At 45.3% G+C, this 23,740-nt stretch overlaps 2 protein-coding genes across 2 annotated transcripts; one reads left to right on the top strand and one right to left on the bottom strand.

Annotated features, from left to right (window-relative positions):
• Positions 1 to 721: 721 nt before the first annotated feature.
• LOC122375452 lies at positions 722 to 2,210 on the bottom strand. The gene is made up of 3 exons (XM_043354852.1): positions 2,070 to 2,210; positions 1,759 to 1,848; positions 722 to 1,386 (listed from the first exon to the last, which is right to left on the bottom strand). The coding sequence occupies exons 1-3, from the start codon at positions 2,079 to 2,081 to the stop codon at positions 874 to 876; spliced, it is 615 nt and encodes a 204-aa protein (XP_043210787.1). The 5' UTR covers positions 2,082 to 2,210; the 3' UTR covers positions 722 to 873.
• Positions 2,211 to 14,313: 12,103 nt separating this feature from the next.
• On the top strand, positions 14,314 to 16,397 carry LOC122375453. Its single transcript, XM_043354853.1, has 3 exons — positions 14,314 to 15,208; positions 15,343 to 15,432; positions 15,799 to 16,397. Exons 1-3 carry the CDS (start codon positions 15,197 to 15,199, stop codon positions 16,210 to 16,212), a joined length of 516 nt encoding a protein of 171 aa, XP_043210788.1. The 5' UTR covers positions 14,314 to 15,196; the 3' UTR covers positions 16,213 to 16,397.
• The last annotated feature ends 7,343 nt before the right edge of the window (positions 16,398 to 23,740 follow it).

Raw genomic sequence — 23,740 nt, 5'->3', positions numbered from 1 at the left:
CGTGCAATTGAGCGATGACGCACCGGCGCCAGGCCGTCATCGGTCGGATTCCGATGACGCCGGACGTTCTACCGATTGAATATCGATCACTGCTGCCGTGGACTCATGACCTGTTACGGCAACAGCTGCGAGAATGGTGGTGGGGACCGAAGGGGAGTCTTGTTGGGCATTGTTATATAACGGAGCAGAGGTAATAGCGGCGCGGGACCGTCGATGGCCGGTGTTGAAGCTCTGCTATAGGGCCCGCGACCGTCACAGGCTCGTTGAACGGTCAGTGGCAATGCCGGCAGTGGTCACAGACCGGGAATCGATCGCAAGCTCTAATTGTGGATCGATTGGATCGGCGAATGCCGTCGGCGATGAGGGAATCGTAGGCGGACAGCAATGATTCAAGAATGCATTTTTGGCGACTTAATATAATCAAATACTATGATTGGTTTGACTAGGATACAGCCAAGAATTTTTCCCAAATAAAGAACCATCACCGTGCTCCTCTTTTAAATAGCACCCATTCCCTAGTTCTTCGAAATTTCGCTGTTACCTGGCTGCTGGTTCACAGGACATGGCAGGGTAGTAGAAAATGTTACGACTTTAGACTAGCCGAAATTAATGCTTGAACTTATGGTAAGGCCCATTTTAAAGCGGCGTAAATGATGTTTATCGTTACATCATAGATAAAGGAAAATCCAACGATAAGTGGCCAACCAAATACCATATTGAGCTGCAATGTTTTATTATGAACAACGTGAATGTCATTAGACACACTTGACAAACACAGTGGCGACGCGCGTGAGCCTCAATCTCCAGCATTGTGTCCAGCATCGATCGGGATCATATTCAATGGGTCGGTGTCAACACGAGTTAGGCGTCAATCTACTTGAAATAGCGGGCCCAAGAAGAGTATGGATAGCCATAGTAGCTTCTGTAAAACATGGCCGAATCAGCCTGCTGGTCCTCGGCAGGGGCCTCGCGCTTCTTCAGGTAGTGGATGTACGAAGAGTAGGGGTAGCCATAGTAGCTCTTGTAGAACATGGCAGGGTCAGCCTGCTGGTCATCGGCCGGGGCCTCGCGCTTTTTCAGGTAGTGGGCCCAAGAAGAGTAAGGGTAACCGTAGTAACTGTTCAAGTACAGGGCAGGGTCAGCCTGCTGATCATCAGCGGGGGCCTCACGCTTCTTCAGGTAGTGGATGTACGAAGAGTAGGGGTAGCCATAGTAGCTGTTCAAGTACAGGGCAGGGTCAGCCTGCTGGTCTTCAGCCGGAGCCTCGCGCTTCTTCAGATAGTGGATGTACGAAGAGTAGGGGTAGCCAAGGTAGCTGTTGTAGAGCAGGGCAGGGTCTGCTTGCTGGTCTTCAGCCGGGGCATCAGGGGCAGACCGCTTCTTTCTCTGCGGATCAAAAAGTAAGATCAGGTTAGGACGAGATCCGTCAGCCATATGTTTACAGTGTGGACTGTGGAGCCTGGAGGGCGTTCTTTCGGGTCTTAGGTCAACCGGGACGGCACACGACTTGCCACTCCTACCTTGACACATTTTTACTAAGTTTATCGCTTACCTGCGTTCATATTAAAAAAGAATACGTCCAAATTTCAAGAAACGCCTAAACAAAGGCGATAGCATAATTATCGAAGTTGTTCACGAAGCCCTTTAAAATCAAAATACCGTTACATTACAGTGGGCAATGCTGTGCTCTAGACGTATTGTCTGGTAACTTATACACTGTACTTGCCTATACTTGCTAAAAAGGTATAGAGTACTTACCCAGATGTAAGGGCTAACGCCGCCGTAGTAAGCACTTGGTGTGACGAAGTAGTACGCCGAGGCGCACGAGACCACAGCAAACAACAGCACCTGAAAAATCGGAACAAACGTTGTCGGTATAAGAAAGTGAGAAATAGAAACGAGAAATTTATAGATTAGTTACATCAAAACGGGAAAATAGTGAGGAAATATAGGGAAAATGAGAAGTCATAGTTCACGATAAGCCTGCGTTGCTCACACGTGTCAGATGAGGCGAGGGTTTAAGACAAAAGTCTAGCTATTGAGGTGACCACGTCCCAGTGTCAACTTACAATGCACTTCATCGTGAGCTGAGATGAGTTATGATTTGACGAGTATGATACCTTCTGAAAATGAAATCTGCTTATATACTTGCAGTTCTAAACGACACGCCCAAACTTCCAACCAATCAGAAGCAACCATTTAAGGGCGTCTCCAACTCCCTGTAGATAAGAATAAACCAGTTTTCTTGGGACTCGTTTGTGTCCAATATGTGGAACTGTGTGCATGCTCGCGTCCCGCATTATTTTTGTGGGTGATAAAATCGACTGCAAAGCATAGCTAGCAAAGGTGTTTTGTGAAGGGCAACAAAGAAACAAGTATGCGACTCTGAAAACCACACGAATGGACGCTAACCAGTTCTTCCATCCCACGCGCAGAACACGTTTGCCGGAAACAACAACACTGCAAAAACGTGAGGGTTGTCGTGTTTTCAAACAAAACAGCAGCCTACAGGCTACATAATATGCATATTTGCTATTATTTTATGTAGATTTCTGAACATTTAGATGTTTTACATTTAAGTTACGCGCGCTACGCTAATGCTACGCTATATTTTGATTCATGGACGGCACCACCGTGGTGCAGTGGAGGGCACGTCAGACGTACGCTGCCCCAATTGGCCCAAGGCAGTGGGCGCAAGGCCATGTGTTTGCCCCCACTGAATTTGTTAAATCATGAAGATGTCTGTGTTCAAGAGCAGTGTGAAGTCAGCGATGATATTGAGAGCAAAATTGATTCTAAAAAACGTTTTAAACTATCAAAACATAATATTTAAAAAACATTATTTGGGGGATTTTGAAATTTGGAGATTCATTTGGAGGTTTCCTATCTATAAACCCTCGCGGGCCCGGGGGGGGCGTTTTTCGCCCCCCTGGCGAATATTTGCGATAACTCCCGAACGCTTAGAGATAGGAAAGCGAAACTTTCAGTACCTTTTCTCCCATCAATTTGACATCTTCTGAAGTAAAAATGTTTGACCTAGCCCCCTTGATGACGTCACAAGGTCGATTTTTCTAGACCCCTGCAAGGCAAACTTCGGCGTCACAGACGCGAACTTCAAATAGCTGCTAAAAATAGAGTTTTAGAGATAAAGACAAATTACGAGCACGGTTGTGTAGCGTTTGACCTAGAGAAAAATAGAAAAATAGTTTTGTTGACCTGAGGTCAGAGGTCAGGTCAAGGACCCCGAAATGTGGTTTTAGTTTTTCGCAAATAACTTCGACAAAAATGGTCCTAGAGCTACGGCAGTGGTACCATCGCATTCGCCGTGTCAAGCCGCGTCGAATGATATATATTTTGTTTGGAAAAGGTCAAATTTTATGTTGACCTCATGTGACCTCGAATGACCTTTGGTTGACCTTGACTTATGAAAGGTCGTTTATGATGGATTTGTACCCGCTGATCACGAATCTGGCATCTATTTTCCTCTAAGCCTTCATTTAGAGCTTCCGGATGGCAAAATTGTCTTATTTATTATTACTAACTTGAATTAGTGAAATAGCCTCTAGCAAGGATACTTTTCTGTGACCTTGACCTTTGAGCAGCCTTGTATCGTAAGATGAACCACAAATAGGGAACTGATAAGCCTCAAAACATTTCAAAACGTCTTGGAAGTTAGCACGCAAGATGTACGAAAAAGTGCAAAGTTTGAGGTCAATTTTGAGCATGACCTTGACCTTGACCTTTGATTTTGAGCACATTTTTGGAATCCTCAGATTCTCTTCGTTCGTTTGATACCCAATTTTGCCGGTTTGATGCATCCTGCCATCCTCTAGAAGGCTTACTTTGAGATCACTACACATGTGCCGGTTTTTGCCTTTGACCTTGACATCTGACCTTGAAAATTGACCTGAGGTCAAAAATTTTAGTTGCTTTAGAATCGTCTCGTAAGGACCTTTCGTTTGGTATCGCTTTTGTTTCCGTAGCTCCCTTATTTACGGAGTTAGACGGGGGGGGGGGCGAAAAACGCCCCCCCCCCCCGGGCTGCGGTGGTTGGGATTACCCCCCGGGCCCGGCCGGGTTAAAGTTTGTGAGGCAAACTTTTTAAAGCATTTAGTGGTAAAAATCCATGGAAAACACTTCTGCCACCATCTGAGTCCCTGGACACAGTCAGATAAAAATATACCCAATTTCAAGGGTTAACAACGGAGGAATGCAAAGCATAACTAGGGGGATGCGTTTTTGGCCACATCCAACCTTTTTTTGCGTGTGTCAAAAGCTGTGCACACTGGAGAGTGCCACGAAACTTGGTATATTATGACACATCAATTTCGCATTGTCTGTGAATTATTTTTGATCCCAGGTCACATAACGTCAGTTCCCCAGGTCAAGTTAAGTGGCTATGCCTCCAAAAAAACTTTGTAATTCTGTTTTCCTACAGTTTACACCCACAAATTTGGAAATTCGGGGCATTGCATGAGGAAATCAGCACTAACTATTTGTATATCTTAGGATTGTCACATCTGGGACCTAATGTCGGGTCAATTTTGTGACCTCTCCATTACATATAAGCCAATGTGAGAAAACTGAACTGCTCTTTTTGGATAAAGTCGTACTACACACTCCAACATCGAGATACAGGTAGATAAGTACACATACATGGCATACTGAAGTGGAAAATTGCATTCCTAGGTCCTTTAACCCTCGCCCGTATTGGTGTTTTTCCAGCCGCGAACGTATAAGGGGGGAGGGGGAGGGGGTCCGTTGGACCCCCCCCCCTTGCCGTTTCGCACCTGATCGAGCTAGAGCTTCGCGGAAAAACCAGCATGTTGCCCGTGACGAGAGGATGCCGATGATACCCAATTTGAAGGTCCTAGGTCATTGGTTGACCTTGCAGGTCAGGTCAATGACCCCAAAGGCGGGAAAATCGGGACCTGTTAGAACATCGTAAAGTGTGGCTGCTATGGGGTTTTTCGGGGTGCTGATCACGAATATCATGTTAGTTTTGATCACAGATGATGTCTTCATGTATTTAGGCCAGGTCGGGTCAGGTCAGGTCAGGTCAACCAGTAAGGGTATTCGTAGTAGGTGGCAACCGCCTCTGACAGCTTCGTAACATGTTACGAAGGCACCAAAACTACTTCGTAAATGTTCAAATGGTTGCTAAATTCGAATTCAGCTCCAAAAACTGGCCTAGAAACATGTAAAACTCGAAAAAGTGAACCGAGGTCATCAAAGGTCAATGACCTGACATGACCTTAAGGTGACCTTGACACCCACCCTAATGCATGGGGGCAGCATCAATTCACATGTTTGAACGCTTGAAACCACGTAAAGACTGCAAACGCGCGGCTAAAGCGAGCCGACATACGCCGAATCGCGATTCCAGCAACATGGTCTCGAAAAGTAGGTCACAGGTCAAAGGTCATTTGGGTCAGGGTCATGAAATTTTCAGGGTAGGTGTGAAATTGATGAACGCGAGGGTACTGAGAGTTTCGTCGCGATCGGCAGCTTTTTACGCGAGTTATTCGAGAAAAACCATGGGGGGGTCCGTTCGACCCCCCTTATACGGGCGAGGGTTAATGTCCCTGAGGTCATCTCAGGTCATGCAAGGTCTCCAGCAGATTTTTTGAAAATAACTTTAGATAGAAACATAATAAAACGATATTAATACCTCAGTTGCGTTCACCTCGACGATATGAAAAGTCGAAAAATGGTTGATATGCTACTTGACCTTTTCCATGACTTAACCCGCGCCGGGCCGGTGCTCCACTCCGAGATTCCGCGCCAGGCCGGGGGGGGGGGTGTCTGAGCACCCCCCTTCTAACTCGGCTCCTGGGCCACGTAGCGACACGCGGCAAGCGACAATCGAAAGAACGTCCAAAATAAGGACGAAAACCCTTTTTCGTTTTTTAGGTCAGGTCAAAGGTCAGGTCACCAGAGGTCACCAAAGGTAAAATGTTGACTATTTCAACATTTTGGAAACTGCCAACTGCTATCTCGGGAACCGATAGAGCTACAGCGCCGCGGAAAAGCGCATTCGATAGCCCTTTTACAGACCTTTCTGAAATAATGTTCTCAGATTTGACCTCAGGTCAACGGTTTAGCCTCCGAGGGCAAAAACTCCAAAAATAGCCGTTTTTACGAAAAGTGTTTTTTTCGGCATTAACTTTCGACCCAAAAGAAAGAGCCATGACATTACTTTTGCCAGCATCGTGTCCCTCTTGTCGAGACGCGTCGAATGAACTATAATTTGACCTTGAAAAGTCAACTTGAAAATTTGACCTCAGGTCAAGGTCATGACCTGACCGGAAAAGGTCATGCTGTATATCAGTCGATCCGCAACCGTCGAGCCAAACACATCTAAAGCGTTTTCAGCGCTCTAGTACGCCTCTATCAGAAGTTATTAGCGAAAAACTGTTAGATTCTGTTCGTGACCTGAGATGACCTCGGGGACATGACGAGGGGTCAGAGCTGCCATTTTCCGGTTCAGTGTGTCAATTTTACCTACATCTCGATGTTTGAGAGTGTCTAGAATAGCTTTCGTGAAAAACAGACGCTTTTCAATTTTCTCCCATTGACTTATGCCTAATGGAGAGGCCGCAAAAATGACATGACGTTATAGTCAGGGGAAGGAGGCCCAACTTTGGGCCGAATAACGCAAAATTGGGTAGAGCTTAGCAAAGGGTGGTTTCTGGGACAAAAATGACCGCTGAATCCGAATCTGACCGGTGCGCACCTCTAACTAATGTTGCACCACTTCCAGAGCACGTGCAACTGCGTGGTTCATCTTTTTTGGAGAATGGTACCTTTTTAATGAATTGCAGTGTAACGTCGTTGATATTTGAGATATTGTTTTGAGATTTTGTCCCTGTGCTACAAACACATGGCGTAATTGAAAGCTCAAGTTTTGCAATGTTCGGGCAGCCGATGACGTCACCGTGACGTCATTTACCTATAAATGGGTTGAAAAAGTCGTCTTGTCCTTAAAGCATTTAACTTTATTCCCGTCGTATGCAAATCAGGGAAGGGAAAATAATCAAACATGATCTATGAACATTTCTGAGTCGGATCATGCTAAAATCGTTTTTGCAAAGGTACATGTGAGTCACATTGAGAACGTGACAGTCCAAGTCACCACCTGACAAATTTGGTCAAACTGGATGAAGTAGCACAGCAGATTGATGAATCACGTGAAATAGGATATTTTTATATCATTTTTACCGTGTTCTGGCGCTGCGACGGCATTTAAATCCAAATACTGTTGGCGTTGAATTGACTAAATATCGTTCCTTTGGTCTTATTTATAGTTCAAATTGTATAATTTTTTATTTATTTCAAGTAAGTATCCATTCTTATGAATAACGGAAAGTCAGCGTGGGTTCAGCTTAGTCGTTACGTGCGTTGGGCTAGCGATAAAAAATGATCCAGAATTGTGCTTGTCATGAATACTGGGAAAGAAAATAAGAAGCTGTGGTTTATCAAAAAGGGCAAAAATCACCTTTGTAAGAAAGTGAAATATCTTAGATATTTGAGGCAAACAATCCAAGATCGAAGCGAGACCACACGATTGACGATGCAGGAACAAAACAGTACCTACAAAAATGATCTGAAACCGAATGCCTCCTCATAAACCTGTTTTGTGTGAAGTGCATTTTCTTGGGACTACATTGCAATTGCAAGTGAAAATTCATTTGTATCAAAGGAGCATGGATTAGTGATTGCCCTATAAAGTTGAAGCTTGGTGACACCTTCAACATGCATGCGGCTCGACACCATCAGATGCTCTTGGAACACACATGGAACCGTTTTAGACAAAGCTGCAGAATGCAGATTGATGATGACGGTCGCTCATTGATGATGATGATGAAGCTCATTGCTAAGACACCGCCACCTAGACTACATTACAGAGCCCACCTCCATTGGATGCGAAAGAAACAGGAAGCCCAGGAGGTGGGAGTGCCGGCACCGTCGCCGCCAGATGAGGACGTTGCTGGCCTCCAGCATCGACCCTGTTTCCGACGAGTGGGGAAGTGGGTGTGCGAGGAAGCTGGACTGGGTGGAGTGCCCGTAGCCCCACTAACCCTGCACCAGGGAGAACCGCCGTGGAAGCAGTACAACACCAACGTCCACTTCGGCTTACAGCTTCCGAAACCTATCAAGAGGACTGACCCACCAGAATTACGGAAGACTGCAACCCTGGAGGCCCTGGCCGCCTACCCAAATCAAGACCTCACAATCTGGTCTGATGGCTCTGCCCTAGACGGTACCAAGAAAGGCGGCGGAGGAGCCCTCCTCGAACTGCACCGTGAGGGACGCAAGATCAAATGTACCATACCGGCAGAAGTCGTATGCAGCAGCATGCAGGCGGAGCTGGCGGCGATGTCGGAGGCGTTAAAATGTTTCCTGGGACTGCACCCTCTCTGCCATTCGGTCTGTCCTGCTCTGCTCGGACTCCCTGTCTGGCCTCCAACTGCTCAGCCGAGGCCCAGCAGCGCAGGAATCGGCCCTGACACAAGGCATCTGGGCTCTCCTGCACTCTGCCGCGGCCGGGGGCAGAGCTATCAGTCTCCAGTGGATCCCGGGCCACGCGGGGGTCGAGGGTAATAAAGAAGCGGACCGCCTAGCAAACATCGCGGCAACATCAGGCGACCAGCGTCGGATCCCAGTTGACCTGGCCTGTGCGCGCATCGCCATCAGACACTGGGCCGGCCGGCTCACCCTCGATCGCTCCAAGCATCACCCATCATCTGGAGAACACCCCTGGCCACGACGACCTCGACCGATGGGGACAGACCACTGTCTCGCAGATCCGCAGCGGCTGCTCACCCCTGGTCCGGGCCACACTCTTCAGGATTGGCCTGGCCACCAGCTCTCTCTGCGGACAGTGCAGCGAAGAGGACACGGTCGTGCACCTGCTATGCGAGTGCCTGGCCGCGCAAGAACGCGAACCTGGCTCTGGGGGCCGCTCCCCACCCTCTAGGATGTGCTCTCGGGGCCGGCTAAATACGTCACGGAGTTCCTCGACCGAGTGGGGCGGATCACGCCACCTGTGGACCAGCCCCGGTCTGCCGCGCCCTAGGGCACGGCCGGCAGTGCGCGGAAGAAGAAGAAGGGAGAGCCGGCTGACGCACCGGAACAGGTGCATCTATCCGAGTCCTGCGTCAGAACGACCAGTCGCTCTGCTCCGTCGACCTGGCCGGCGACTTCACGTACCGGCTGGTTGGCGTCGTACAACTTAACGGCGGTGCCAAGCACTCGGGATACTACCTATGTGCGTATGCCGCGTGGCGTGTACTGTACAGAATGGGACGGAACATATTGTATCATCACGACCAGACGCGTCTACTGGATGGACGAGGCAGACGTCCTGGGCGAAGGCCACCGCCCAGGGTGCACAGAGTCACCGTGCCGGCGGCCGGCAGCCGAACGCCTCCTGATAGTAGCCGTGCTACATTATGTGTGTTCGCCTGTGCATGTGTGTGTATACCTATGTATTTACCAAAAGAGATAAATACAACCAACCAGAATCAAATTCTCTTCGGTTAGTTGTTACGTGTTCTTCAATGCTCGGGTATGTGACGTCTAAGAACATGAATAACCACAAGACATTGATAAGAACTTGGGACATAACACATGTGAAACCCTCTGTGACGAAATTTACGCCGACCTTATTAGGTACGTATGCCAACGTAATAAACTAAAACTACGCCTGTAAAGAACACATCTAATTCTAAAATCTCGCAAGCATACAATGCCTTACGAATGCTTTGCGGCGCCAACACATATATGTATGAACGACTTCTATACCTTACTTTGAATTTCGTCATGTGGCGTCCTGAAAACGTCATCAGCAATTTTTCAGCTATAGCTTTTGATCAAACCACATAAGAACAATGAAAGCATTTTCCATGCGATTATCTTGATAATCGGCCAAAGCGATTGGTAAACTACATGACCATTTCCAGTCAGGTCATAACCTTTACTAGCGTGATAATCGACCTGAGCCCATGAACTGCGGTAAAATATAATCTTAACCAATCAAAGCCAATTTGCATACTATTCGATGCGTCTCGGTGAGAGAATCACAACGATGGTAAAATGGACGACATGCAAGCATTGTATCAAAAGTTATTGCACAAAAACTATTTGGGGTAAAAACGCACGCTCCGCGGATTTCGCCCCCTGTAGGCCAAAATGGTACCTCCATCCAGACGATTTTTACTTTTTGCAACGGGGAGATATTTTCTGAGCATGCTCAATGCATTTTAAACCCGCCAATGAGCGTATCCTGTGAATAAAGTTAAATGTTTTGTTGTCACATCTCATTTTCTCGTCAATTTACGAATAAATGACGTCACAGTGACGTCATAGATTGTCTGCGATATGCGTTAACTAAAATTTTCATTTATGCAATGAATTTTAACTATAATATTAAGGTTTTGGAATACAACACAACTACACGACAAGTTTCATTTTAAAATATATAAAAAGGGTACCATTCTTCAAAAAAGAGGAACTGCGCAGTTGCACGTGCTCTGGAAGTGGTGCAACATTAGTTAGAGGTGCGCACCGGTCAGATTTGGGTTCAGCGGTCATTTTTGTCCCAGAAACCACCCTTTGCTAAGCTCTACCCAATTTTGCGTTATTCGGCCCAAAATTGGGCCTCCTTCCCCTGACTAATAGATATCAAAATTCCGAGACAAACATTTTATAGATAATGTTGCTCTAATCAATCGCTGAAAGTTTCAAGGCAATCGATCAGTCGGTGTAGCTATGACGAGCATTCTTATTTTTTTCTGAGGTGAGGTCACTTGGCGTGACCTGGTGACCTGACCTAAGACGACCTGGGTCTGAAATTTTCAACAACCCTCCCGCCCGGCGCGGGTTAAACCACCAAGTCAAATTTTGAAGTTTTTTTTTTAGGTTGGCGTATAGTTTAAAGGGACCCTCCCACCTTCAAAAAAGTTAATGAATTGGCATGAAAGTGATGTCGCTCGGTTCAGAAAGAGCAAAAACGAATTTCTACCAAATTTCATCGAAAAATATTCACAGGTTTTCAAGATATTAGACTTTTACTTTTGTTTACTTTTTGGGATCTCCGCTGTTCCTAGCGACTTTATTTGAAAGTGCGGCATTTGCTGCGCGCAAAGCAGCATATACCACCGCGTGTTACAAAACGTTTTAGTCAAACATTTAACGGACGTTCGAAAGCCTGATGACGTCATCAGATTCCCGTAATGGTTAAGAGATAGGGACCACGCTGGTCCCACCCTGCAAGTAAAGGGAAGAAATTTCTTGAACACCATAAAGCTGCGGGGGTTGCGACCAGGATAAATGGTGGTTTCTGAGCCTGGCCGCAAACTTGGCTATCTCAACTCAAAACTAATGTTAAGGTGGGAGGGTCCCTTTAATCGACGTTTCTCAACGATAGCAACGCGATGCCGGTAAAATAAGCGTATTGCAAGGTTGGTGCCAAAAGTGATTGCAAGAAAACGTATTCCGCGAACACGTCAAATTTTGAGTTTTATCCCTCGAGGCGTTGGCCATAGGTTAAAGCTGAGAACATTACGAAGAAAGAACTTTAAAAGAGCTATCATCGAAAGCACTTTTCCCAGGTGCTGAGCTCTATTTGTTCTATGCGTCGATTTGTGAAAAGTTGTTGAAATCGGGAACCATTTTTCGTGATAACTTAACGTTCGGTGACCTCCAGTGACCTCACCGATGACCTAATCGAGAAATTCCCCTCATATTTCTGAAAGATCTTACATCAAGCTATCCATTTTTTGCGTCATTTTATTTCTTTCTTACTTTTTTTAGATAATCTGCGACCTGATTTTCTGTGTAGATGCTTCGTAGTCCTTTTACAACGTCCGCTGAAAAAATTCAAGTGACTATGGTTTTTGATTTCGGAGATATGATTCTGCTCTTCAGGTCATGTCATGACCCAGTTAACCAATTCCCAATATCTTGCGTTAGCTAATGGCTATGGGTATTGTCAAATTTGAACACCTTGATTTCGTTTTTTTTTGCCAGTTTTATCTCCCAGTTATCATGGAGCACTTGCTATTCGACGATGACCGTATTTTTTTTTTTTTTTTGTTCGCGACATTTTAGCAACAAACAGCAACATTTTTAGTTTGACCTGAACTGTAAGGTCAATGCTTGACCTGAGCAGTTAACCCTCGCCAGGCGAGGGCCTTTTACGTAACACGAACGGCGAAGAGGCGTTGGTACGACCCCATGGCGATTGGCTCTTATGGAACTTAGAAATACCAAAGTAATGGGGTAGGTGGGCCCATAAGAGATCTCGCGGCCTCGCCCCTATGCAAATCTGGTGATTCTAGGTCAATATTTAGGGGCGTTTTGGGGGGACAGAATATAAAACTTTCGCTAAAACAGGTCAAACGTTTTTCGCTTATGACTTTTGATCTGGTAAAGCAAGAATAAAAGCACCAGTGAACTCAGCACATCAATGCGCATTCAATGGTAAGTATACTTTGTTACCAGTTTAACCCTCGCATGTGTGCGGCGTTTGCCAGCTTCTAATGTGTAGGGGGGGGGGGGTCGGTTGGACCCCCCCTTGCCGTTTGGCCCCTGATCGAGCTAGAGCTTCGCGGAAAAAACGAGCGTGTTGTCCGTGACGAGAGGAAGCCGATGATACCCAATTTTAAGGTCCTAGCTCATTGATTGACCTTCCAGGTCAGGTCAATGACCCAAAGTCGGGAAAATCGGGACCTGTTAGAAAGTCGTAAAGTGTGGCTGCTAAGGGGTTTTTCGGGGTGCTGATCACGAATATCGTGTTAGTTTTGATCACAGATGATGTCTTGAAGCATTTAGACCAGGTCGGGTCAGGTCAGGTCAGGTCAACCAGTAGGCGTCGTGACGGGTATTCGTAGTACGTGTCAACCGCCTCTGACAGCTTCGTAACATGTTACGAAGTCACCAAAACTACTTCGTAAATGTTCAAATGGTTGCTAAATTCGAATTCAGCTCCAAAAACTAGCCTAGAAACATGTAAAACTCGAAAAAGTGAGCCGAGGTCACCCGAGGTCACCAAAGGTCAATGACCTGACCTGACCTTCAGGTGACCTTGACACCCACGGGAGTAACATCAAATTACATGTTTGAACGTTTGAAACCACGAAAAGCTTGCAAACGCGCGGCTAGTGCGAGCCGACATACGCGAAATCGCGATTCCGGCCAAACATGGTCTCGGAAAAGAGGTCACAGGTCAAAGGTCATTTGGGTCAGGGTCATGAAATTTTCAGGTTAGGTGTAAAATTGATCAATGCGAGGGTACTGAAAGTTTCGTCGCGATCGACCGCTTTTTACGCGAGTTATTCGCGAAAAACCATGGGGGGTCCATCCGACCCCCCCCCTACACATGCGAGGGTTAAGTGAACCTTATCTTACTTAGTAAATTATAAATCATTTTTTACTAAAAATAAAGTGAACTTGAATAAATTAATTAAGTTTATAAGTTCCTACGTTCATCCAAATGCATCATATTGCATATCATTCGCCTCGGCTGATTACAAAGAACACAATGACACCATTTTTGAAGCTCTAGCCTCATGGGGTGCCAGGTTATCGGCGAAAACGTAGTTTGAGCTCATTTGACCTCAGTTGACCTGACCCTAGCATTTTTGCAGCAATCAATCACCACATTCATCACGTATTGATGCAAGCTGAGGCATTACAAGTGAAGACAAACACGTTGAAATGAAGCATATTTTACAATTTAAGATATTCGGCCAAATTTTCTCAGAATTTGTCATGACCTCTAGATGACCTCAGGTCATACAAATTTGAAAAACCGGGATGCAGGCTATGCCACTCTGTGAGCGTAGCATATCCTGCCAGTTTGAATCAAATCGATGACCAACTTAATACTTCATTAACAGAATAGTGTATTTTCAGTGCCATTTTGACCATGTACCGGTTTTGGTGACCTTGTGACCTGACCTGAGGTCACTGGAATTGAAAACTTCCAGAAATCGTGTCAAATGATTTCCCCAAATTGTGACTGAACTTTGGTGGTGCTACGTGCCACGGTTCTCACACTATTAACGAAAAGCTCTGTGATTCCGTTGCCGCTAAACTTGTCCAATCTTATCCTGGCCTTGTACCGGTTTTTGTGACCTGGTGACCTGACCTGAAATGGTTGAGACCTGAAATTTTCAGTGAATGTGCAAAAAGGTTGCCCGAGAGGGTATGCCATACTTGGCGGCACTACCGTTTTTTACGTTATTTGCGAAAAACCTTCAGGAAGGGTGCATCAATCCTCATCAATCCTCCCTCGCCGGGCGAGGCTTAAAATAAGGTACCGTTGGATTCGCCATTTTTCATCAAATCTAACGGATTTTGTTGCAAAGCTCTATCATCACCAAGAATGCAATGGCGCGGGGGATGGCAGCCCCCGTAAGTGCGTTCTATAGGTTGCGTTCTAGGATGGGAAAATCGCACTTGCGGGCGAGGGTTAATATCAGGGCCCATGTTTTTTTCGATAACCACTCCCACTTGGCTATCTCAACTTAATTTTCATGTAAAGGTGGGATAATCACTTTAACGATTAACAACTACAACCGACAAAGAAAAAGCGTGATGGAAAATCGAAATGCTCATTTCTTTTGTGCTTTTGCAGGGACGCAACGACTTTCTGTGATCATTACTGTACTTGCCCTTCATGCTTTTAGCGGGCTGGGTACAATTGTTTTAATTCATGCCACTGATTTAATTATACCATCATCCGTCACCATTCTCGTTCTCGTTATTGAGTTCTCTGCCAAGTGCCAGAGCGGCTTAGCGCCTGAGAGACACGCGCTCCCCTAGCGCAATATGTAGCCGTTCTTTTTTACCTATAGAGCTCAACAGTCAACATGAATAAGTCACAGTCACTTAGCAAATCATTTCTTAATTGTCTTAGTAGGCAGCGCAACAAAACAGCGTTTTTTAGAGTTGTCTTGCATTATGAGCTTGTCAGTTGCGAAATGATGCGGGCACACATCTATATTCCACACGAACCTGCTTCAGAAAACTGGTTTATTCTTATCTGAAGAGTGGAGGAGACGCCTCAAAACAAACGCCTCTGATTGGCCTGTGTTTAGGTGTGTGTCGCTCGGAACCCAGTATAAAAGCAGTTTTCATCTTCAACCAGGCATCATTATCATCAGCTCAAACTACCTCACAGCTCATTATGAAGTGCATTGTAAGTAAAGTGTAACGTGAAACGCATGTTTTTATCTTTATTTAACAATATGTGTCCTCTGGCATATGTGTTTAGTACTGGCATATAATTTTCTGCACCCCCTTATTACTGATAATATTTGTTCCGATTTCCAGGTGCTGTTGTTTGCTGTGATCTCCTGCGCCTCGGCGTACTACTTCATCACCCCGAATACCTACTACGGCGGCGTTAGCCCCTACATCTGGGTAAGTGGCCACAAACACTCTAATGTAGTTCCGCCTTTACAGTGAGAATAACATACATTCGTCGTGTGCTCTTCTCAGAGCAAGAAATCTCAATTTAATTGCAGTATCCGGGAGATACTTTAAAAGTCAATTTGTCACGATTCTGCAGGCGCTGGTGGTGGTTTCAGCTTTTTTCCTGAACGTACCCATGCGTGCTACATGTAACGGAAATAACTTTTAGCAGTTCCCTTCCAGGGACATGTCAAATAATATGCCGGCTCGCCTCAGTTTTCTAAGTAGGCGTGTCACTTCCCAGATCACTCGTTAAAAGCATTTTGCGAAGGGAAGGGATCCCATCCTGATCTGACATGGCTTTCTGACCTGCAGAGAAAGAAGCGGTCTGCCCCTGAGGCCCCGGCTGAAGACCAGCAAGCAGACCCTGCCCTGCTCTACAACAGCTATCTTGGCTACCCCTACTCTTCGTACATCCACTATCTGAAGAAACGTGAGGCCCCGGCTGAAGATCAGCAGGCGGACCCTGCTCTGTACTTAAACAGCTACTACGGCTACCCTTACTCTTCTTGGGCCCACTACCTGAAGAAGCGCGAGGCCCCGGCCGAAGACCAGCAGGCTGATTCGGTCATGTTCTACAAGAGCTACTATGGCTACCCCTACTCTTCGTACATCCACTACCTGAAGAAGCGCGAGGCCCCTGCCGAGGACCAGCAGGCTGATTCGGCCATGATTTACAGAAGCTACTATGGCTACCCGTACTCTTCTTGGGCCCGCTATTTCAAGTAGATTGTTCTGTCACCCGGGATTGATTCTGCCCCCCCCCCCCCAACGGATTATCCTTCTGATCGCTGCCGACCGCAACAGGTATCATGATGGTTCAAGTTGACTTGTTTGGCGTTAAGAGTGGCATTAAGTTGTGCTTGTCAATTGTGTCGACGATTCTCGCCTTGTTTATAATACAACATTCAAGCACACGGAGCTTTGTTGTCCGTTGATCGGCGTATGTCTTCTGATAACTTGAAGGGATTATCAGGGTTTGAAAATTCAAAGGATCATCCTGTTTTGAACGTTATGTTAGGTCACTGAGGCCCTGCTGTTTTCAATGATTTGCATAAAATCAAAAGTTCGGATTACGAGTTAAATATTGCCTGATTGTGCGAGTTTACAACCATTTTTTAACTCGGCAAAATACCTAGTGCTCATTTTCGGCCAGTAACTAACTTAATGATGGCCGGTTTGTCCAGCATTATTGGGAAATATTCGCCAGGTAGATACGATTTCTGTAATACCAATTGTCATGCATCGTAACGGGAAAGGTAATCCATATCAAGAGAACAACAAACAATCACATATCATTCAGCGCAAGATCGCATGTAGCTTATCCGACCTGAGGAGCACAATTCTTCGACACCTGGAGCTCAAGAAGTTGAGGGCCTTCAAAGAAATCTCATCACCAACGCGGTCAAAGAGAAACGGAAAACCTGAGCCAGGAAGCCGTACAAAAAAAAATCAGCACACTATATGTAAAAATTGGTTTTCACTGATGAAAAGAACCACTGTTTAGATAACCTTTTTATCGCTGATGTTCGAATTTTTTAATTTAGGGCATTGGAGACACCAACAAACATCCAAAACAACCGCGTGTACGGAACGGGAAAAACTGACATCGCTCCTGAAAGACTGCCATTAGAAGTCTACTTCCTCAATGAAAATAATGGCCAGCGCTGGCGTACCCTGGAGAAGAAAGATTGAAATATTCTTTCTCGAAATTCGCTCAATACTCAGCCAGGCTGGGCTCACTGACTTGCCTGTGAGTCGAGAGCCTGTGAGCTGTTGAGGAACTTAACTGCTATCTGCATCTGAGAAACTGTATTTCGTTGGGTTTATCCCCCAACAAGACCGAACCCTCTCTCAAAAAAGCATAACAACCCAGCCCTTCTTAACAGACGGATGCATTTCGTCGGCAGGGACGAATGGCCGCCCAATTTGCCCGACTTCAGCCCACTGGACTACTGCGTCTGAAGCGTCTTGGAGGAGGCGGTGTTAAAACACAGTCGTTAGAAGTTCGGGCGTGTTCAATTCCCTGCAGCTAAAGATAATAATAAACTGGTTTTCTTGAGACTTGTGTGTGCCCAAGATAGCAGCTGCCTGTATGTATGCCCGCATCACTTTTGGTACATGCGATAAAATCGGCCCAGCTGACAAAGCTGTTTTGTAAAACGACACAAAGAAACCAGTCCGAGCAGTCGGAAAGTGCAGAAAACGTAAACTACATGTTGACATCATATAGTTTACGAGAAGGCGCTTAAAAATGATCTTTCAAAATCCGACACCAAGCAAAGTTACTTCACGGCTATGTATACTGACGTGCAATTTCTAACGCACATCTCACTGATGTTATGTTTGCGTCAAACAAAGTAGTGAGTTAATCTTATAATGGTAATCGTATATGGTAGGTATTCGCTAAAACATTTCCGTGATTTTACTTCTTCGAAGTTCGAACACATAATAGGTACTTGCTTCTCAGGTGAACACATCATGCCTTTCTTCCTTTCTTCATTCTTTTCCGCAATTTGTTTTACCATTTCGTTTTTTCATTGGTCACGAAATTAGCCGAAGGAGCTCATATCGCATAGTATTTGATTTGGTAGGCTTTCCTGAGTCCATCGGTGGCTTTCCCGATTCGCTATCTCAATTTGATCGGAAGCTATTGACGAAAAACTTATGACCCAAGTGACGTCATAAATGACGGCGTTCAAGGTCAACAAAGCAATAGTGAATCATCGGACCTTGCAAGGAGTGCATGAAATTCCGTGAGATTCCGTGTGCTTGATATAGTTTGAGATAGTTTGAAATTGAGATCGTTTGATATCGTTGAGATCGGCGCCGATCTCGATCGATCGATCGATCGAGATCGGTGCCAAAATAACAGTTTTCATTTTCCCCGTTTACTTGTAATGATGAGGTCACTTGACCGACCTGACCTCAGGTGGTCTTAGAAAAAATCGAGATATACAAGTTTTGATACCTCTGGGCCCAATCTCACCAAGTGCGGTAAACTCATTTTGCGGTAAACTACCCCAAAACGAATCTCACCACTGCCGTAATTTTTGAAGTTACCGCATCGAAATAACCCCATGGGATAGCTTCGGTTTTACCGCAAATTCTTCCTGTGCGCAGCTGTGAGCTGCTCACGGCCCGAAAGCAAGTAAACAAACCAAACAATCAGCTGATTGCCCCCAAATCTCGGACCAAAATTACCGCAGACATTTGTGCCGTAATCTCTAAATTTTATACCAATTGTGAGCAAGAATCAACAATTAAAGATGTAATAAGAACTTTATAAGAAAGAAAAGAAATAAGTTTATTTTTTGTTGCAGCCTGCGCCACCTATGCTTCCTATTTGCAGTACCCAAAACAGCATGTAGATATCGCCCGTGAGTCTTGGAAACTGAGGTGCCGCTTGGAAAGAAGAAACACGCTATCGTTGCCATGGCGACAAAACACTTGCGTTCTTTATATCGCGCCGGCGTGATCAGCAGCTTTTCCACCAATCCGAAGCGTCGAAAAATGGGGTTATTTTGCAGGATTTGCACAAAATGCGGTAAATTACAGCAAGGGGTAGCTTGGGTTGGTGAGACTGGATTATTTGCTTGGGGTTATTTCGGTGCGGTAACTTACCGCTACCCCAAACGAGTTTACCGCACTTGGTGAGATTGGGCCTGGAGGGCGTAATTCTTTTTTCCAACCAAAGGAAGGCGCTATACGGAGAATATCCCATTGCGTCATTGAAAAGTGACCTACACCTCCGTCCGGCCAGCTGGTTGCGTGGGGTAGTGGTTAGCACACTCGCCTCGTGATCCAACAACTAGGGTTCGGTCCCCGCCGCCGGCCGAAATTTTTGGCGCGTTGTAGGTTAGGTTGTAGGTTTGTTTTGTAGGTTGTAGGTTGTAGGTCTGTAGGTTAGGTTGTAGGTTAGGTTGTAGGTTGTAGGTTTGTAGGTTGTAGGTTAGGTCAGGTGAGGTTAGGTTATGTTTGTTTTTGTTTGGTTTGTTAACCAAGAAGCATCTTCGGGTATAGCGCCTTCCTTTGGTTGGAAAAAAGAAACACGCCTCTGGAGGATACTACGTCGTGTGAGCCGACCCTCACCAGACAGGATTTGGTAGCACTGTAATGACGTCAGCTGGGCGTGAAGTTTTCCCTTCACCATTGAATTTACACACAAACTGGTCAAAGTTTGAGCCAGGATATACTAGTCTAAAAATGCAAAAAAAAGATCAAATTTTGGCATCAATAGATTCAGCGTTTAATCGTGTGTCTCAAACAGTCCATCATTTGGCCTCAAAGGAGGAAAAAAGTGTTCAAAATCGAAGTTGAAAAGATGCTATCTTAGCACAGAATCTGGTAGCAATCACGTGACTTACTATAAGCAGTTTATCGATAATTTACCAATATTATTATCAATATGCTGCTATTAGTGGCAGGCTCCTGGCTACCCCTATTAGTGGCAGGGGGGGGGGCTGTTTACGACCCCCCCCCCTTGATATCTCGAGATCTAACGGCCCGATTTTCAAAATTCAAACGGCATTCGATTTCGCTCAACGTGATCTACATTTCTAACAAATAAAAATTAAAAAAATGTCAATAGGGGGGTAGAGGGGGGGGGGGGGTAAAAACGGGCAAATTGCAGATACATTTTAGACTGTTTATCACGGCTAGGTTTCTGAACCAATCTTAACGCAACTTTTGCCGATCGATAGAGAATGAACCAGGAATTCACATGGATCCTAAAAATATGCATTTTCAAAAATCATAGGCGGATACAGATCATTGAGATTGGGGGTACACAAAAAGTATAGTAAATAAGGTTTTTGTTGGTACTGTTTCTAAAAAGGGTGGTAATGGTCTTGTTATGTTACAATTTTCTTATGAGAGAACGACTACAATTGTATTGGTCATGCATAGGCGGTGTCAGGGCACCTATGTTGGGAGGTAAAACATAACCCCCCTTTTTGACGCCTGGATCCGCCTATTATAGCAAAAACGTGTCAAAAGAGGATGCGCAATAACTTTGTATATGTTATCACATGACACCTTTCATTCACTGTTCGTAAAACTGGTGCATACAGTTATAATACATCAGCATCGTGATCTTCGCCCAGATGACTCGCTTCACGAATAGGACCCCCCAATTCCCATGCTCTGGAGCCGCCCTGGTAAAGTTATGAACTTGAAATTTTCAGGGAATGTGTCCAATTTAGTTTTAGGAAAAGTCAGAAAATTTCAGCATCGTAGCTTCAGCGGTTTCGGAGATATTCTCGAAAAACCTGAGGGGTGGATGAAAACAACCCCCCCCCTGCCACTAATAGGGTTAAACAACATTAGTTATACGTTTTGAGCTTTCAATACTTTAATTAAGGTCAAAACATCGCAAAACACAAAAGTTAAACAATAGTCACGTGGGTGTCAGGAAATGTCACAGGTGCTTCAGATTTGTGACTGGGGCTTTACTTTCAAACATCGGGTCATCTTTCCTATAAGTATCTTGGTGTGAGCTTCATTTCTCTGTGACTGCACTGGCACTGAGAGTGCTGCGAAATTGCGACATTTGAGGACCGAGCAGAGGTTTACTTATGACGTCATATGTCAATGACCTGACCTGACCTGAAAATGCGGTTGGTGTCACAAGATCTGGCTTGAATCAAAGACCATTTATGCAAAGTTTCACACAGAAAGAAATTTTAGCACCCCATGTCAAATTGACGCTCTCTATCACCGGCTCGTTCGGAGCTATGCTATCGCGAAAAAAATCTAGGGGAGGGCCCCCACGGCCGGCGAGGGCTATGAGAATTCAGGGTTAAAAATTGAAAGGAATCGGCTTATTTTGGATTGCTTTATAGGCTTTCCTAATTCTTTTGATATGCAAAGGTGCTCTGTAAAGCCTAGGCTCCACTACGCGATTTTCTGTGCGATTTTGCGATAATGCGAGAGCTCGATGCTCTTGGCGATGCCAGAAAATGTTCATCTAGTGGCTAGTGCAAACGGATGCGCTGAGCCACACTGCGGAAATCGCATTATTAAGTCAAGCAATATCGCTGACGCATTATCGCATTATCACAAATGGGATAACGCGATATGGCAATATCGCAAAATCGCTAAATCACACGGAAAAATCGCGTAGTGTAGTTTGGGCTTTAGTGTTTCAGGTATACATCCATTTTAACCTGTGACGGGCGGGTGCTCAGCACCAACCACGAAGGGCGGGGGAGGGGATAATCGACCCCCCCCCCCCCCCCGCGTCTAACTCGGCTCCTGGGCTTCGTAGCAAAACTTGGTAAGTGGCATTCGAAAGAACGTCAAAAAGCATGGCGAGAATACATAAGTCATTTTTTAGGTCAGGTCAAGGTTCAGGTGTCCGGAGGTCATCAAAGGTCAAATTTTGCCTGCTTCAGCATTTTTCATGTTTATTAATCGGCGGATAACTCTGGAACCAATAGAGCTACGATGCCGCGGAAGGGCGCATTCGATAGCCCTTTAACGCTCTTTCTGGACTAAGCTCTAAGAATTGACCTAAAGCCAGCGGTTTAGCCTACAGATTGCAAAAACTATCAAAATAACCGCTCTTGCGAAACATGTTTTTTCAGTAATAGCTTTCGATTCAAGAAAGGCACGACATAGCTTTTCTCAACATCGTGTTCCTCTCATCAAGTCGCGCCTAATGAGCTATAAGTGGAGCTTAACCCGCGACCGCCTGGGGGGGGGGGGGTCGGATCCGACCCCCCCCCCCTCCGTTTTTCTTGAATAACTCATGAACCGCTTTCGCTATCTACTTGAAACTTGGCATACCTTCTCCCCCATCAATTTGACGTCTCCTGTGCAATTTTTAAGAAAAAAAATTACAGAAATTTTTGAGATATATCGATTTTAGTGATGTAACTACATGGCGTTTTTAGTCAAAAAAGGTAAATGTTCGAAAAATCGCCAAAAATCAGGGTTTGAAGCAAATTGCAAATTAAGGACATGAAAAGACGCAGCTCAACAAGTTCTTTAAAATGGCTATCTCGGATTTTCCATAAAATGCGTTTTTCACCCCTAAAAATTAAAAAAACTATATTTTTTTTGGAAAACAGCTAATAAAATCCAAAATTTTGGGAATTCCCAAAAAACCGGAATATATGTTGCAGAGCTCTATTAGAACATTAGATGCCCCAAATTTCAACTTTCAATCTTGATTTTTGACCCCCAAAATGTAAAAAATAGCTCCAACATGCATAGGGCATGGTGACGTCATAAGCATTTTCGTGAATTAGAGGCACTTTTGAACATCGCATGTGAAAACAAATGGCACCACTAGATTCCTGGGACAAAGCTCGTCTAGAAAAGTGCATTTTTATGTCAAAAATAAAAAGTTGAAAAATTGATTTTTTTCTTAGCCCTCGTTTAGTTATGTATGGTATAAACGATTTTTTATGCTTTCAATGCACACTTATCACCAGCACAGTGACTTGGGGTCACATATAACCATTAGGTACCATCGGATTCGGCGTGAAAAATAAGTCATAAAACATGTGTCGCACGCCCATGTAGCAGAAATTGAAAACCGTGACCTTTCGTGACCTGACCTGACCTTGACCCGTACTTAGTATGACCCCTATACGTACATTGTACCTTCACTAGGCCTTTGAGGTCATTTTTGGTGAGTTTCGAGAAGCAGCTATCGATTCCGCTGTCCGTAAGCCTAATCATGCAAAACCCCTGAATTTGACCTTTGACCTGACCTTGACCCGAAAGTTGACCTCAATCTTAAAATCTTAAGAGTGCTTTGGGAAGGTCTCGTAGAGACCTTTCGAACGCCGCCTCGCGGGGCTCGATACGACCATTGGTTCTCGAGATAACAGGGGGGGGGGGGGTCGGATTCGACCCCCCCCAGGCTGTCGTGGGTACGGAAATAGCCCAGGCGGTGCCGGGTTAAAAGGTTATTTATAAAATTAGACCTAAAGTCAAGGTCGGGAAGAGGTTGCTAATGTCACACCTCAGTCGATGCGTACCGTCAACCTGAACACATCTTAAGTGTTTTCATCGCTCTTACTTTTTCCTAGCAAATGTTAGGTATTGTAAAAAAAAGCTACTGGAAACCTTTCATGACCTGATATGACTTCAGGCACATAAAAAGGGGTCACAAGTACGATTTTCCTATTCATTGTGTAATGTCGACCTGTAGCCCATGATGCTTGGCAGTAGGGGAGAGTGGGGCACATTCGTGCATGGGGCACATTCGTTTTTTGCAGTTTATGGGAAGACGAGTGACTGCACG

This window comes from Amphibalanus amphitrite, unplaced genomic scaffold (genome assembly GCF_019059575.1).
Source record: "Amphibalanus amphitrite isolate SeventyFive unplaced genomic scaffold, NRLGWU_Aamphi_draft 001844F_arrow, whole genome shotgun sequence".
Taxonomy (NCBI): Eukaryota; Metazoa; Arthropoda; class Thecostraca; order Balanomorpha; family Balanidae; genus Amphibalanus; species Amphibalanus amphitrite.
Note: the sequence above shows the minus strand (reverse complement) of the source record. Positions and strands in the feature narration are given on the sequence as shown.

Excerpts from the sequence above, each read along its gene's own strand:
- LOC122375452 (XM_043354852.1), bottom strand. Across the intron at positions 1,387-1,758 it reads GCGTTAGCCCTTACATCTGG|AGAAAGAAGCGGTCTGCCCC; the intron begins GTAAGTACTCTA and ends TTTGATCCGCAG.
- LOC122375453 (XM_043354853.1), top strand. Across the intron at positions 15,433-15,798 it reads GCGTTAGCCCCTACATCTGG|AGAAAGAAGCGGTCTGCCCC; the intron begins GTAAGTGGCCAC and ends TCTGACCTGCAG.